The sequence below is a fragment of the Protomyctophum parallelum genome (genome assembly GCF_964188405.1).
Source record: "Protomyctophum parallelum genome assembly, chromosome: 1".
NCBI lineage: Eukaryota > Metazoa > Chordata > Actinopteri > Myctophiformes > Myctophidae > Protomyctophum > Protomyctophum parallelum.
Genome location: NC_139697.1, coordinates 12,350,321 through 12,364,124, shown reverse-complemented (window position 1 = coordinate 12,364,124; position 13,804 = coordinate 12,350,321). Strand labels below are relative to the sequence as shown.

The 13,804-nt window shown below is 41.1% G+C and overlaps 1 protein-coding gene across 1 annotated transcript in view; it reads right to left on the bottom strand.

Annotated features, from left to right (window-relative positions):
* Nucleotides 1-13,804, bottom strand: part of LOC310857897 (uncharacterized protein) — a gene marked incomplete at its 3' end in the record, with an annotated part of 100,045 nt that overhangs the window by 33,033 nt on the left and 53,208 nt on the right. Inside the window, exons 15-22 of the mRNA XM_083763872.1 lie at nucleotides 5,636-5,712; nucleotides 4,129-4,342; nucleotides 2,292-2,329; nucleotides 2,083-2,151; nucleotides 1,809-1,827; nucleotides 1,115-1,186; nucleotides 827-963; nucleotides 248-370 (exon numbers count right to left, since the gene is read on the bottom strand). Coding sequence (XP_083619998.1) covers nucleotides 248-370; nucleotides 827-963; nucleotides 1,115-1,186; nucleotides 1,809-1,827; nucleotides 2,083-2,151; nucleotides 2,292-2,329; nucleotides 4,129-4,342; nucleotides 5,636-5,712 — 749 coding nt within the window. The remainder of the gene's footprint in view (nucleotides 1-247; nucleotides 371-826; nucleotides 964-1,114; nucleotides 1,187-1,808; nucleotides 1,828-2,082; nucleotides 2,152-2,291; nucleotides 2,330-4,128; nucleotides 4,343-5,635; nucleotides 5,713-13,804) is intronic.

The window sequence follows — 13,804 nt, the reverse complement described above, 5'->3', positions numbered from 1 at the left end:
ACCGAGTAGAAAAAGATTGCGCCATTTTTTTCAAGAGTTTTAGTGAGGATCTATTATATGAAGATAGGTTGAAAAGTGGTGAAGTGGTCCTTTAAAGGAAAGGCTTCAACTGTCCAAGTTGCTCCAGTGCCTTCTTCTTATACTTGAGTTTGGCTTGAGGTGTAGAACCTCCTTTTAATCACTATCAGACCTTACGTAAGGATCAATGACGTGACCACTGAGCAGTTTGCTTTGTTTGCCATTTTACCTTCAGCACCATGTGTTCAGGTCCCCGAGCTTTCTCCTCCTCCCAGGCCAGTGATTGTAGGGCTTCGTAACGTCTTTTCCCTTTTCCATTCCAGCTAGATAACCGTGCAGGACTCTGGTGCATCTAGAGCACACATTGAATCAAAAGAGAACAAATGGAATGGTGTTATTATCCCGCTATACAATGACAATGTATTGAAATTGCAATTACTGTTATTACTGATAAATAGAAGAAACACTGGTCGGTTGAATATTAAATATATTAATATTAAAGGTAGTGGAACAAGTGTGCAATGTACTTATCTCAAACACGACTCTCAAATTAGTTACGACACAATAGCATGCACACGCACGCGCGCGCACGCACGCACGCACGCACACACACACGCACGCACACACACACACACACACACACACACACACACACACACACACACACACACACACACACACACACACACACACACACACACACACACACACACACACACACACACACACACACACACACACACACACTTTTGTCAACACAAATCAAAACCTATATGCAACCAAAAAGTAACCGAAACTAATTATTCACCAGAGTCTGTTTAATGTGATCCGTTTGACACAGATGGCCTCTTAACTTGGATGCAGAGAACGTCTTCTCGCAAACATAGCACGCGCAATAAGCGACTTTAGCTCGGGTGCTGATACACATCACAACATGAAGAAGACCTTGCAAAAAGAAAATGCATCATTATTGAAGGACAAGAGTCATTTGTGTGTGCAACTGTGTACCTTTTCACTTCATCAGGGTCAGTAATGTAATAATGTGATGTATAGCTCCTTGAATGGCACCAATCACATCACTGATTCTACCACTCACCGATGACTGGTTCAGCCCGCTTTTCACTCTTGATGTCCTGGATTTCATCCAAGATATTATTGTAGAACTGTACTGTAGGATGAAAACAAGACATTACTGTAGAACGTTACTGTAAGATGAAAACAAGCTTCAATTTAGCTTTACTGTCTACAGTTGATGCAGAGGTGCTGCCTTCAAGATCATTGATCAAGATCATCATTACACACACCCGGCACGGAGGTGGAAAAAACCCATTGAAGACTCAATTTCGGTTTGAAATCCATAATGGTGTATGGACATAAATTAAAATGCATCATTATGTGCTTTCCACCATGGACAGTGCTGACTACTATACAACTCAAGGGTCCATTTGTTTACCAACTCTTCATCAATTAGCAGCTGGGCACCACCTAGAACCCCCTCGAGGACTACTAGTGGTCCCCGGCCGGACCACTGGTTGAAAACCACTGCTCAAGCATGGTGTGAATTTGACTCTAGTCTAACTATACATGAGCCTCTTTCTTTCTTTCTTATGTACTCTCCACAACTAGTCCAACACGTAGAAAAGAATAAATCATACCTGTTTCGTGCTCCAGTTCATCTGCTGTGATTGTAGAACAGAGGGTTAAGAATAAACAAGATGCATTAATGTGACATACAGTACATGTGGTTAACAACAGACCATGAGATAACAGGGTTTAATATATTGTAGTACCTTCTGTCCCAAAGACCATCTGTGGATGGACAGAAATATAGACACCACACACACCCCGACGCGCGCACACACACACACACACACACACACACACACACACACACACACACACACACACACACACACACACACACACACACACACACACACACACACACACACACACACACACACACACACACACACACACACACACCAGTTCAGTTCAATTTCTGGTAAAGTAAAATCATTCATATTCTTGAGCAACTGGTGAACATATGCAAATGTGTCTCACCTTCTTGTGTTTATCTTCTTTCACATGAGAAAAATATTGTGATGTTTTCTCAAATGTTATATTGCAGACCTGATTGAGAGTCGAAATAAGTTCACCTTTACAATTATCGTACAGCGTACTTTATAGAATTATAGAACGAGGCAAGCAATGCCAAAACAGTGTGGCGATGATGTCCGGATTATGGTGGTGAGAACAGAATTCATATTCACCTGGCAGTGCAGAGTGCAAAACGTGACTGGATGATTTGCTGTGCAAAGGAAATATACACACACATATATGAGTATGCAGATGTTAAAGTGATGTGTGTGTGTGTGCATGCGTGCGTGCGTGCGCACGCACACGCACACACACACACACACACACACACACACACACACCTTCCAGCTTGGAGACTGTAGCCTCTGTATTGGTACAATGTTGTGCTGTCATTTCACCACCAGGGGCCTCAGCAATAGCTTTAAAAATGATATTAAAGCAGAACAAATCACAAATTGGGATAAAGACACCCCACAAAAAATAGCTATATATGCTTGATTCCACCTATTTGCCTCTTGTAAAGGAGATTAATAATCCATGTTTTATTATGATATTCTATTATCTTATGTGTAATAATAATATTAATGTAATAATAATTGATTTTATTTATATCCTCAGAATCTCATGGTGCTAAAGTAGGCAAATGCATTCAATAAAAAGAAGGAACATCACACCACTATAAACATCTAAGAAATGGAAATGGTTTCCAGATGTGCTGAATAAATAAGTCAGGGGTTTGCGTGTGAGCTCTTGACCTGAGCTCCCAGTGGATTGTCTCGGATTCTGGGAAATGTTCCTTGTATTGTTTTCAGACGTGCTAAATATACAGTACAAAGTCAGGGGTTTGCGTGTGAGCACTTGGCCTGAGGGCTCAGTGGAAACTTCTCTGATTCTGGGAAATGGGGCTCATGGAAAAGACTGTTTAGTCATGCTTGGTGTTAAATGTGTGTTATTTATTTTGAGTGTTCCAGAGTTTATGGACGACACCCTCATTCTACCAGCATTACATTTCTATCTACTTATTTCCTTAAAGGACAACCTTGGTTTTTTTTCAACCAAGGTTCATGTTTTAGGTTGTTATTATAGAAAATAAAAGATGAGTGTAAAAAAAGCTTTCTTTCGTTTTAACGATTTTAGCTTGACAGGGGCGGGGCATTCCAACGAGTGGCTACATTTTTACAGGTTTACGGCAATTTCTTTATTATGATTTACTATAGTCCTACTAGACACCAGGACATTACCTCTGGCCACAAAATATCACCATATCTATTGAATGTGAAGGGGGAGGTGACAAACTGACATATTGAGCCTATGACACACAGTATGGCAGAACCCTAATAGTCAGCTGTACGTTCAGACACACAGAAAACAACTACTGTCAAGAGTGCCAGTATATGACTTTCACAGTATTGGATTCACCTCACTAGATTAGATTGTGGCCAATGAAGGAGACAAGAAAGTCTACCCAAGCCCAAAGTATAACATCTAAAATGACAGATGCGTTTGGATTGAATGGGTTAAAAGTAAAACCTATAAATCAAAAACTCATGCTTTCTATGGTTTGATTTGGGGCACTATAAGATGACTACAAAATGAATATCAAAATCATAATACTGTCCAATACTTTTATACGGAGGGGGGTGAAATTATGACAGGCAGTTACTGCCGTCAAAATATGACCCCCCTGTCAAAAAACACTTTGTGTTTGAAATAGACACTCGTGCTTTCTAAGGTGTGATTTGGGGCCTTATAAGAGGAATACAAAATTTATATCAACATTCTAATACTGTCCAATAATTAGATAGGGAGGGGTGTGGTGAAATTATGACAGGCAATTGCTGCCGTTTGAAAATAGCCGATCTACAGTATGAGATCTATAAGATTTTTATATATGAAAACTTGTGAAATGGGACATTGTGGTAATCTGCTTCCGAATCCCAACCCTAATAACCACAAGACCAGAAAGGCCACCCTTTTTTTGGGTGCATACTGTTGAGTCTGCAAGCTTACCATGTGTGGCCGTGCTGGACGCAGACTGGTGCTGGGGTGCCTGTGACGGCAAGGGTTGCCGAACAACCAGGGGTGTCTGCGAGGTTCTCTGAGTTGCTGGTGGACTCTGCGACTGCGAAGATGTCTGTGACTGCGAGTGTCTCTGAGTTGCTGGTGCAGTCAGTGACTGCGAAGATGTCGATGAACGCGAGGGTCCCTGAGTGGCTGGCGGCTCCTGAAGAAAACAACCCATCAAAAACAATAAAGCGGTTGCTTGTTTGACAGTGATCATGCGGCTGCCACAAGTGTATCGATGAAGACATATACTAAAATGTTAATATAAAACTATGTAAAAAAAAGAAAAAGAAAAAGAGAGATTTCCAACTTTACAAGTAATTAATTTCGCGAAATTAAATACAATATAACATGTTTACAATGTATTAGTTTGTGCTTAATCTAACAGTGCTTTACTGGCCTTGTTATGCGAGCGCACTTGTGAGATGATTTGGGAGTGCATGCGGCATGACATCAGATGCCTATATCACTGTAGCCTACTGTCTGTGAGTGATATTATAAAAAAAAGGCATAAATGGACTGCACGGCGTGCACGCCTTTATTTCCAAGTGTCAATGACAAGCATACGTATACAGCTTGCCTATTTGCAATTGTAGCAGGCTATAGGCGTAAGGGGCTTAATCATTCACCATTTAAATAAGTGCTTTGACAGTTCAGATAAAAGCGAGATCATTTTAGGGGGTCGGGAGGACGGGACCGTGGCGTGCGTCGCCAACACATGCAAGCGGCAAGCCTTCATCCATATGTTTATGATTCGTTCATCAATGATCAAATCACTACAACGTTGATTATGACTGCCTTGACAACATGATAGCCTATCTCTCATGCAGGCATCACTGACACTCACCCACAGGACTTATCACAGCAGTGCGCAGTCTCACGCCTTCGCCGTGCACTGCGCACGAATGGGTAAAATTAATATAGGCCAGCCTACAAACGTATTCCATTCATGGCGATGCAATGTCGATGTGTCATGTAGGTGCTTGCGTGCGTGCATGACAGCAAGGCAAGCGAGGTGAGAGGGAAACAGACAGGGTAGACCTACAACTTTATTTAATTCATGCAGGTGTTCGTTCTTTATTTATTTAACAACACACCAGTTAGTTGGGCGGGGCTTGCAAGTTGCGTGTGCGTGCGTCTGTGTGTGTGTATGAGAGGGGGGTGAGGGGGGCAGCAAGGCACGGGAGAACCTTTTTTTTCTCCTGTAACCAGGGTTTCCAGGACGTATTGCATGTGTTCATGTCGCAAAAACGAGGGCGAGGCTTGATTTCATAGGGCGTGCCACATAGATTTCAGCCGTCACATTTATTAACGTCAGAACGAAATTAAGGAAGGATCAGCTGTTTGCGATCACTTTATAAATGCCGTGGCGACGTGGGTGTACTACGAAACCTGCACTCGAATCTGTGTCAGATTTTACACTCAATTGATAAATGAGGGCCATACAACTTACAAAGAACTCTGGATTCCTCTGGGACACAGAGCCATTTCTCTGCTTATTTGAAGAATCCCCTTTGTAAGATGTTCTTCCTAAAACAAAAAGATATAAAGTGTCATCCAGGCATCCATATCATGATCAAGTCCCTATAACCTGCTGAATCCAAATTTTGTTTGATACAAAGATATTTTACATCACATGGTTCCAATTTGGTTGCTGTGCCACTTGAGATTTATGAAACTATAAACGAACTATATGAAAACCTGCAAAACCTGCAACAGACAGGTTTTGCAGGTTTTCATATAGTTCGTTTATTTGTCAAAGTCAGGCCACCATATACAGTATGGCCGTTAGTCCATCACGCCTCGTGACACGTCACGCCACCATATATGGCTGTCAGTCCATCACGCCTGTGACGGACTGACATGACACGCTCCAAATATGGCCGTCACCATATATGAATATCACGACACTGACCTCATTAAACCCTGGAGAATACTGGATCATCACCTAGATCTGAATATATGGAGCCAACCAGCGCTCAGTGTGTCTGAGACTTTGTAGGCCATATTGTGAGGTCCCTTTTCGTTCAGTTCCGTTCCGTTCCCACGGAAGGGGGACTACACAATTTTTTCTCCATAAAAGAGATTTATAGGTAGAAAGTCCAAATAAAAAAGTTCTACTCGTGCCATCCTGCAGTATTTTTATAATCAGTGGTCAAAGACGGGACTATTTCTTACAAGGCGTACTAATATGTGCAAGGGGAGTGATGTGGTTTTGGTCACGTAGACCAATCGCGTAGCAGCTTTATTCCCTTGAGTATGCGCGTGACGTCATCGTATGCGGAAGTTTGCAAAGGACCTTTTTGTTGTCCATAGCAACTCACTGTTGCGGCGCTGTTTGTTTTTATTCACTCTAAACACCAAAAATGGGAAAGAGCTGATGTGCGATTGACTGTACAAACAGATTAAAAAAGAACTCGGAGCTATCCTTTTACAGACTGCCGAAATGTAAAGAAAAAATAAGTAAATGGATCGCTGCACTTCGCCGAAGTATAGTCATGTTTCAGGGCTACTGGAATCCAGACACAGACACATGGATTTGCCACTTTCACTTTGTGTCAGGTATGTTGCTTTTTTGTAAAACCATACGTTCAATGTAAAAGGGCCTTTTCACACAATGTCCCGTTTTAACCCTCTAACACCCGCATTAATTTCTACTTGCAAAAAATAGATTTCAACCTTACTACTACTTTGTACTACTAGGACTAAGACAAAAAAATGTGTTAAAAAAAATTAAGTTTGATGAACATTTTATAATAATTATATAATAATTATATAATAATATAATAAATTAATAATTTACATTTGGGGGATATCTTTCACAATAATGAATAAAACATGTTCTAGACATTCTAATGATCACAAAAAACATATATTACAATTATTTTACCTACTTTTATTAGGGTAAAGGTCAAAAGTCTTAGGTTAAAAAGATTTCAAAATTGCACAGAGTCCAGACATTTTTTATTTGTGTGAATTTCAGCCTCTGTGGGGGGTATTTATATGCAAATATCATGACCAATGGCATTGAAATGGCATTGCAATGAACATCACTGATGACGTTTAGGTGAAAAAAAAAAAAAAAAAAAAAAAAGTAATTAAATAAAATAAATTTGTTGCTAAAAAGCAACGCTGGGTGTTAGAGGGTTAAACGAACCTAACGGAGTTCTCTTCTTGTGGACCAAGAAGTGGATTAACATAGTCCGTTCCCCTGAAAGAGATCTGGTCAAGAGTAATCACTCATCAGCATGTTGTTACGTGAGTCCACTGACTAGTACAGTGGTTATCAAACTTTTTTTTTGTTTTTTTTTCAAGGACCCACATAACTTTTGATTGTTATTGCACAAATGGATCCTTAAGGTCTGTAACTTACTCTGAGAGTGTACGAATGGAACCAAATGGACCCATAGTGTCAGAGTTACAGACCTGCATGTGTCCATTTGTACACTCAGGCTGTAAGGGTCCATTTGGTTCCATCTCTCAGAGTTACAGACCTGTAAGGTCCATTTGGTTCCACTCTCACAGACCTGTAGGCTTAAGGCCTAAGAACTTAAGAAGGGTCCATTTGGGGTCCAATGGTTCCATTTGTACACTCAGTTACAGACATACAGGCTAATCCTCTCTCACTCTAATCAGTCTAATGCCAGACTGGCATTAGAGTGAGGCACTGGCATTGCCAGTGGTCACCCTTGGCACCCGTGGTTAAAGCTGCCTATACCCCTGCTCTACACCAAACTTATTTGCCAAAATAGCCGGTCTACAAGCTCACAATGTTGTGAGCTTGTAGATCTGCTATTTTCTGCAAATGTTCCCTCCAGAATAGGGATGCTATTGTTCCAGTGGTTAATGTAAAAAAATAATCTCACAATGATTTGGCAGCCCCGTCCCGGATGAGTTTGTTTTGAGGCTGATGTCTGAAACAGGACATATATGAAAACACCCCATATATGGAAACAAATTAATATCATATTTCTAGTAAATGTTTTTTTTGTTTTTGTTATTTAAGGGAAAAAGAGTGATGATCCTCTACATCCTGACTACGTGCCAAGGTTATTTGGTTTCACCTCCATCACTGATCGAAGTACAGCAGAGGTACAGACTGTTGTTGAAGTCCCAGGCAGAGGAAACACAAAATGACATTGCCTCATTACATGAACAGATTAAATCTTTAAATGCTGAATGTCAATCACTTAGGGATAAAGTCAACAAATTAGAAAGTGAGTTGAAACATCGTACTCTTGATCCTTCAGAATTTGATGACAGCAAAATGAAATTCTTCACAGGACTACCAAATGTAGAGACTTTCATGTTGTTGTTCAATTTTGTGTCACCAAGTTTACCACCTCCTGCAAAACAGTCACTTAGTGATACTCAGAGACTTCTGCTTACACTGATGAAGCTGTGTCTCAATCTGTCTGAGGAACTTTTAGGTTACCTCTTTGGCATTCACCAGTCAACTGTATCTAGTATTTTTCACCTTTGGGTAGATGTGATGGCCATCAGGCTTCATCCCCTGATATTGTATATTAATATTTATACATTTGTGCTCGTCTTTTTCTATATTTTCATTTTGCAGGCAGGATAAACTGAAAAGGCGGTTGGCCCGTGATTTCCCCGAGCTGGTGTTTCACAGCCCTGCAACGCGCAACATCTCCGAACTGGTTTTAGTTGAAACATTATCAGCAGATACACTGTTAGACAGGCTACCTCATCCATCAGACACGACAACAACTGAGTCAACCGAGGTAAGCCAAGCAGGTTCATCTTGGCAGCAGTTTTAACCTTGACCAGTCAACTTTCAACACACTGAGCAAATATGTGTGCCACCTGTATGGCCAATCATCTGCCAAAAATGTCAATGATGCAAGGTACAAATCATTCTGTATGGCATCATCAGCTTTGCCAGAACTGCCCATTCCCCCAACAAGTGATGCTCTCCACCAACATTGCAAAAGTGCAAACTACCAAGCAGCAGTGATGAGACGTTCTCTGACTAGTAGGATGTGTGCTCCTTCACCCATTGGCAGTGGATGGGGCATGGAGGATGGGGAGTTAACAGTAACATGGATGACTAGAAATCCTGCCCCTGATAGTGTGTTGCAGGTAGTCCACTGTAATTGTAAAAAATAAAAGCAAATGTGAGACTGAAAGGTGTTCATGTATGTCTGCAAAACTGTCTTGCACTGATTTGTCACTTCCAGGACTGTGAACATGTGTCAAAGGAAACAGAAGAAAGGTACATGGGATGATGACTGATGAAAGTGATAGGGATGAGTAGCCCAACATGTTACCATGTAGACCTACTACTTGTTTTGTTCAAGAATTATTAAGACAGAGCTGCCATGTCTCACCCTTTGAGTGTGACAGTCACGCAATTTAACCCTTTACCACGCACCACGCCACACATGCCATTTCACACGCATTATAATGATAAATAACAATTTTCTCTGCGGCTCCGCCGCGTAATAACGCGCGCTCCTCACAAACGGTAAAATAACCGATCTGCAAGCAGTGCTGATATATGCAGGAGGGTAAACAGCAGGGTCCCTGACTGTGTGACGCATGGAAATGAGCCATGCGGAGTTTAACATCGCTTCGAAATATTTTTCATGGAAGACAATATAGCCCCCACAAGTTACAACAAGTGAGTAAGTGACCTGTGACTATCTCTCTTCTATACTGGTGTGTGGCGTCTCTTGCGTGATTTGAGGAAGTGGAACGGTGCCATAGCCCGTGCACATTATAGGGACAAAGTCGTGTGTGTGTGTGTGTGTGTGTGTGTGTGTGTGTGTGTGTGTGTGAAGTGAAGGGGGAGGGGCCGCATCGCGACTTGTTTCTGTTCATAGAGAGAGAGAGCCCACAGATGTGTTTGAACTAAGAAAATTTAAAAATACATTCCAGTTTTCTGACATATTCCCCAATTTCCACTGAGATTATGGGGTGAATGAATGTGGCCAGACCCATCTTCTCTTTCTGTCATAGTGACATTGTCCTGTCTGAGTACTATGTGTGTGGCTGGCTGGCTGGCTGGGTCTGAGCACTATGTGTGTGGCTGGCTGGCTGGCTGGGTCTGAGCACTATGTGTGTGGCTGGCTGACTGGCTGGGTCTGAGCACTATGTGTGTGGCTGGCTGACTGGCTGGGTCTGAGCACTATGTGTGTGGCTGGCTGACTGGCTGGGTCTGAGCACTATGTGTGTGGCTGGCTGGCTGGCTGGGTCTGAGCACTATGTGTGTGGCTGGCTGGCTGGCTGGGTCTGAGCACTATGTGTGTGGCTTGCTGGCTGGCTGGCTAGGTCTGAGGAGCATAGATAGATAGATAGATATCTTTTTCATTTCTACTTTAAGCATGAGGAGGCTGTCAATGCAGGGAGAGCAGCTGGAATGGAGGTGAAGACATCAGTGTTAAGGTTAAATATCAACGTTAAAACGGGCCAAATCGACATAAAAAAGCCCATTTCTGAAACATGGCAGCCCTGATTAAGACGTTAAAGAATTGCCACACTGCCTACATCCATTTAAATGCAATGCATAAATGCAAACAGCACAGACTACTTACACAGCCAACAGAAGGTTTTATTGTGATGCATTTGTATGCTATTTTGTATTTTCATATATTTCCTTGGCAGGGGGTGGATGTACAAATGACAGATGCTGTGACACTTTGCGGTACTTGTAAATAAATAAATGTTTCATACAATTATGTTGTAATCATTCTGACCTCTAGTACTTACATTTTTAGTCTTGTGCATTTTTTGCATTATTCCAATTTAGGGGGCGTGGTAACATTTGGATAGATTTTCTGCCATTTTGGTCCAAGGTGCCCTGATTTTCATTTCCTTTCATTACACAGTAGGTTGAGACATTTTCTATGTATGAAACATAAGCTTTTGGTACAATTTACTGTGTAGGTTTCATTGTACTGTGTGGAAAACACTTAAGTTGAAGCATATTCTTTAACAAATATGCTACATTTCATGATCTAAATTCACATATGAGTAAACTAAAGGCACCAATACTTGTTTCAGATGTTAAGTATATGCATTTGACATTTGAGAAAGATTTTGTGTTGCCAAAAACACATTTTACAAGCAAAAACACCAGCACCAGATTTTCGTTTCATTTTCTAAGCACTTTTTCATGGGTCCTCTGCGTATTCCTGTATTCCTCTGAGACTTGCGATAGCTGCCAAAGTGCAACTACAAACTACACTGTCGCTGTAGCAAGCGAGAAGGGCCACCTGGCGAATTGTTCGCTAATATCTGTTTACATTAACCACAGTTATTGAATAACCTCCAGTTATGTACAACGATATATCGCTTCACAATTTGCTTGTGAAAGAATTCATACACTCCCTTTCAATCACTGAAGCCCATACTTGTATCCCCTGTCAAGTATGGCGTGCGGCTACAGTATATCGTTGTACATAACACTCACATGCACACGTTGTTGGTCAAACATGCTGCAGGGACTAGTCTGGGAGTAGTATGTCACATGGGTGACATCCTCATCTGGGGAAAGACCAGAAAAGCACAACACCGGACTGTACTACAGAAAGTCCAAGAAGCCACAATCACATTTAATATGGAGAAGTGTGAACTAGGCAGACATTAAATGGATATTTGTTATCAATATAGTTTTAACTACATGATAGAACAAACATGCTGCAGGGATTAGTTTGGGAGAGGTATGTCACATGGGTGACATCCTCATGGGAGGCATACTATGGTCCGACGGAGCATTGGTTCGAAGGAGCATTGGTCGAGGTGCGTTGGGGGGTCGGGAGAGGGTTGGGGTTAGGTTTAGGTGTGCTGCCCTGGGGAAGGTTAGGGTTAGGGTGAGGGTTTGAGGGTTTCAAACACATGAACCCATCCTCATCTGGGGAAAGACCAACAACAGCACAACACCGTGTGTTGTACTGTTGTTGGTCCAAGAAGCCACCATCACATTTAATATGAAGTGTGAACTATGTAGTCCTGCAACAAACAGTCAAAAAGTGCTTTAGTTTTCGAGATACCCCTACCGGAGTTAGGACCAAACACAACATAGTTTTTCCTCATCTCTAAGGCCTCCCATACATGAAATGGATTCTTGTATAAAAATATTTTACTGCAAAAGTGGTGAAATTGTTATTTAAAGTTATACACCTCAAACTAAAAATAAAGCCTGTCCGTCTGGTGGTTGAGGCACTTAAAGGCATGTAGATTCACAATGGAAGCTCTGAGAGGTTCAAAACTTGGCATACTTGAAGCCAGAACATACCTCTACATTCTAGAAAAGACTGAATGTCAATATCTGAATGTCAATATGAGATATAGTCATTTGAACACATACTTACAGTAGGCGGAATTGTACATCTATGTAGATGTCTTCTCTACTTTGTAGTGACTCTGGAATGGATTGTCATAGCAACACATATGATGGCTTGTAGGAAAGGTGAGGTTCTACTGAATCCAGCAATACCAATTGTGTAAATGTAGCTTGCATAATCGTGGAGTTATGCCACAAAACGTATATGGTGTCCCAAACGGGGGGAAATAAAACTAATGAAATCTACAGTATCACATTAGTTTTATTTTTACTTCACTTATCAAGGGTGGGAAAACATAAACAAATCACTTGAGTAGAAGTCCCTAAAATGTATGAAATGTCTCAAACTTGAGAAATGAGAAATTGTGAAGAAATAGATGCCGCTTCAATAGAGAAATATGCAAGCCTACAGTGGAACTACTAACTATTATTGTTGCAGCACATGACCTGGATGTTAAATAATAATAATATAATATCTCAAACTTATATAGCGCTTTTCTGAGTACCCAAAGACGCTTTACATGGGGGGGGGCTTACAGAGGTAACAACAAATTAAAAACAACTTTAATAGAAAAAGGACATTAAAAGACCGTGAAAAGGGAAGGCAATTTTGAAGAGGTGGGTTTTGAGGGTGGATTTGAAGGTTTGAAGGGTAGGGGCATCTCTGAGTGCCTTAGGGAGGGCATTCCACAGGGTTGGGGCAGCAAAGGCGAAAGCCTGTTCCCTCATCAAGCTCAAATCTCAATATTATCCTCATAAATATAAATAATCAAGTTATTAATTTCTGTTATTTGAGTTATTTGGTTACAGTCAATTTATACTACAGTATTTGGCTCCACCTATGTGCATCATATGTGATCTTATAATGTGAAGTGTATCGGAAATCGGGGCCGATCATGACATTTTTAAATGATCAGATCAGGAGCACAAAAATGTGATTGGGACATCCCTAGTATCAATATGATATCCATATCATGATATTAGACTGTATATTGTCCGTGATTTGGGATATTGTACTATTGTGATATTGGAGGAGTTGCATAAAAATATAATTTTCAGATGGGGAAAAATCGGTATCGGCAGATACTCAAAATTAAAATGATCTTACTAAATGTTGCTCAACAGAGAGATGATGATGTTCATAAAACCGTGGCTCTATATACAGACAATATGCTGCAGTAATGAGCAAGTTGCAAATGTTGAGTGAGAGCATGCCTGCACCAGTCTCATCAAGAAGACTGAATAGGGTTGAAACATTGTTTAACATACAAAGATATTTTTAATTTGTGTGAAGACCAGTACAAGACCAGAACA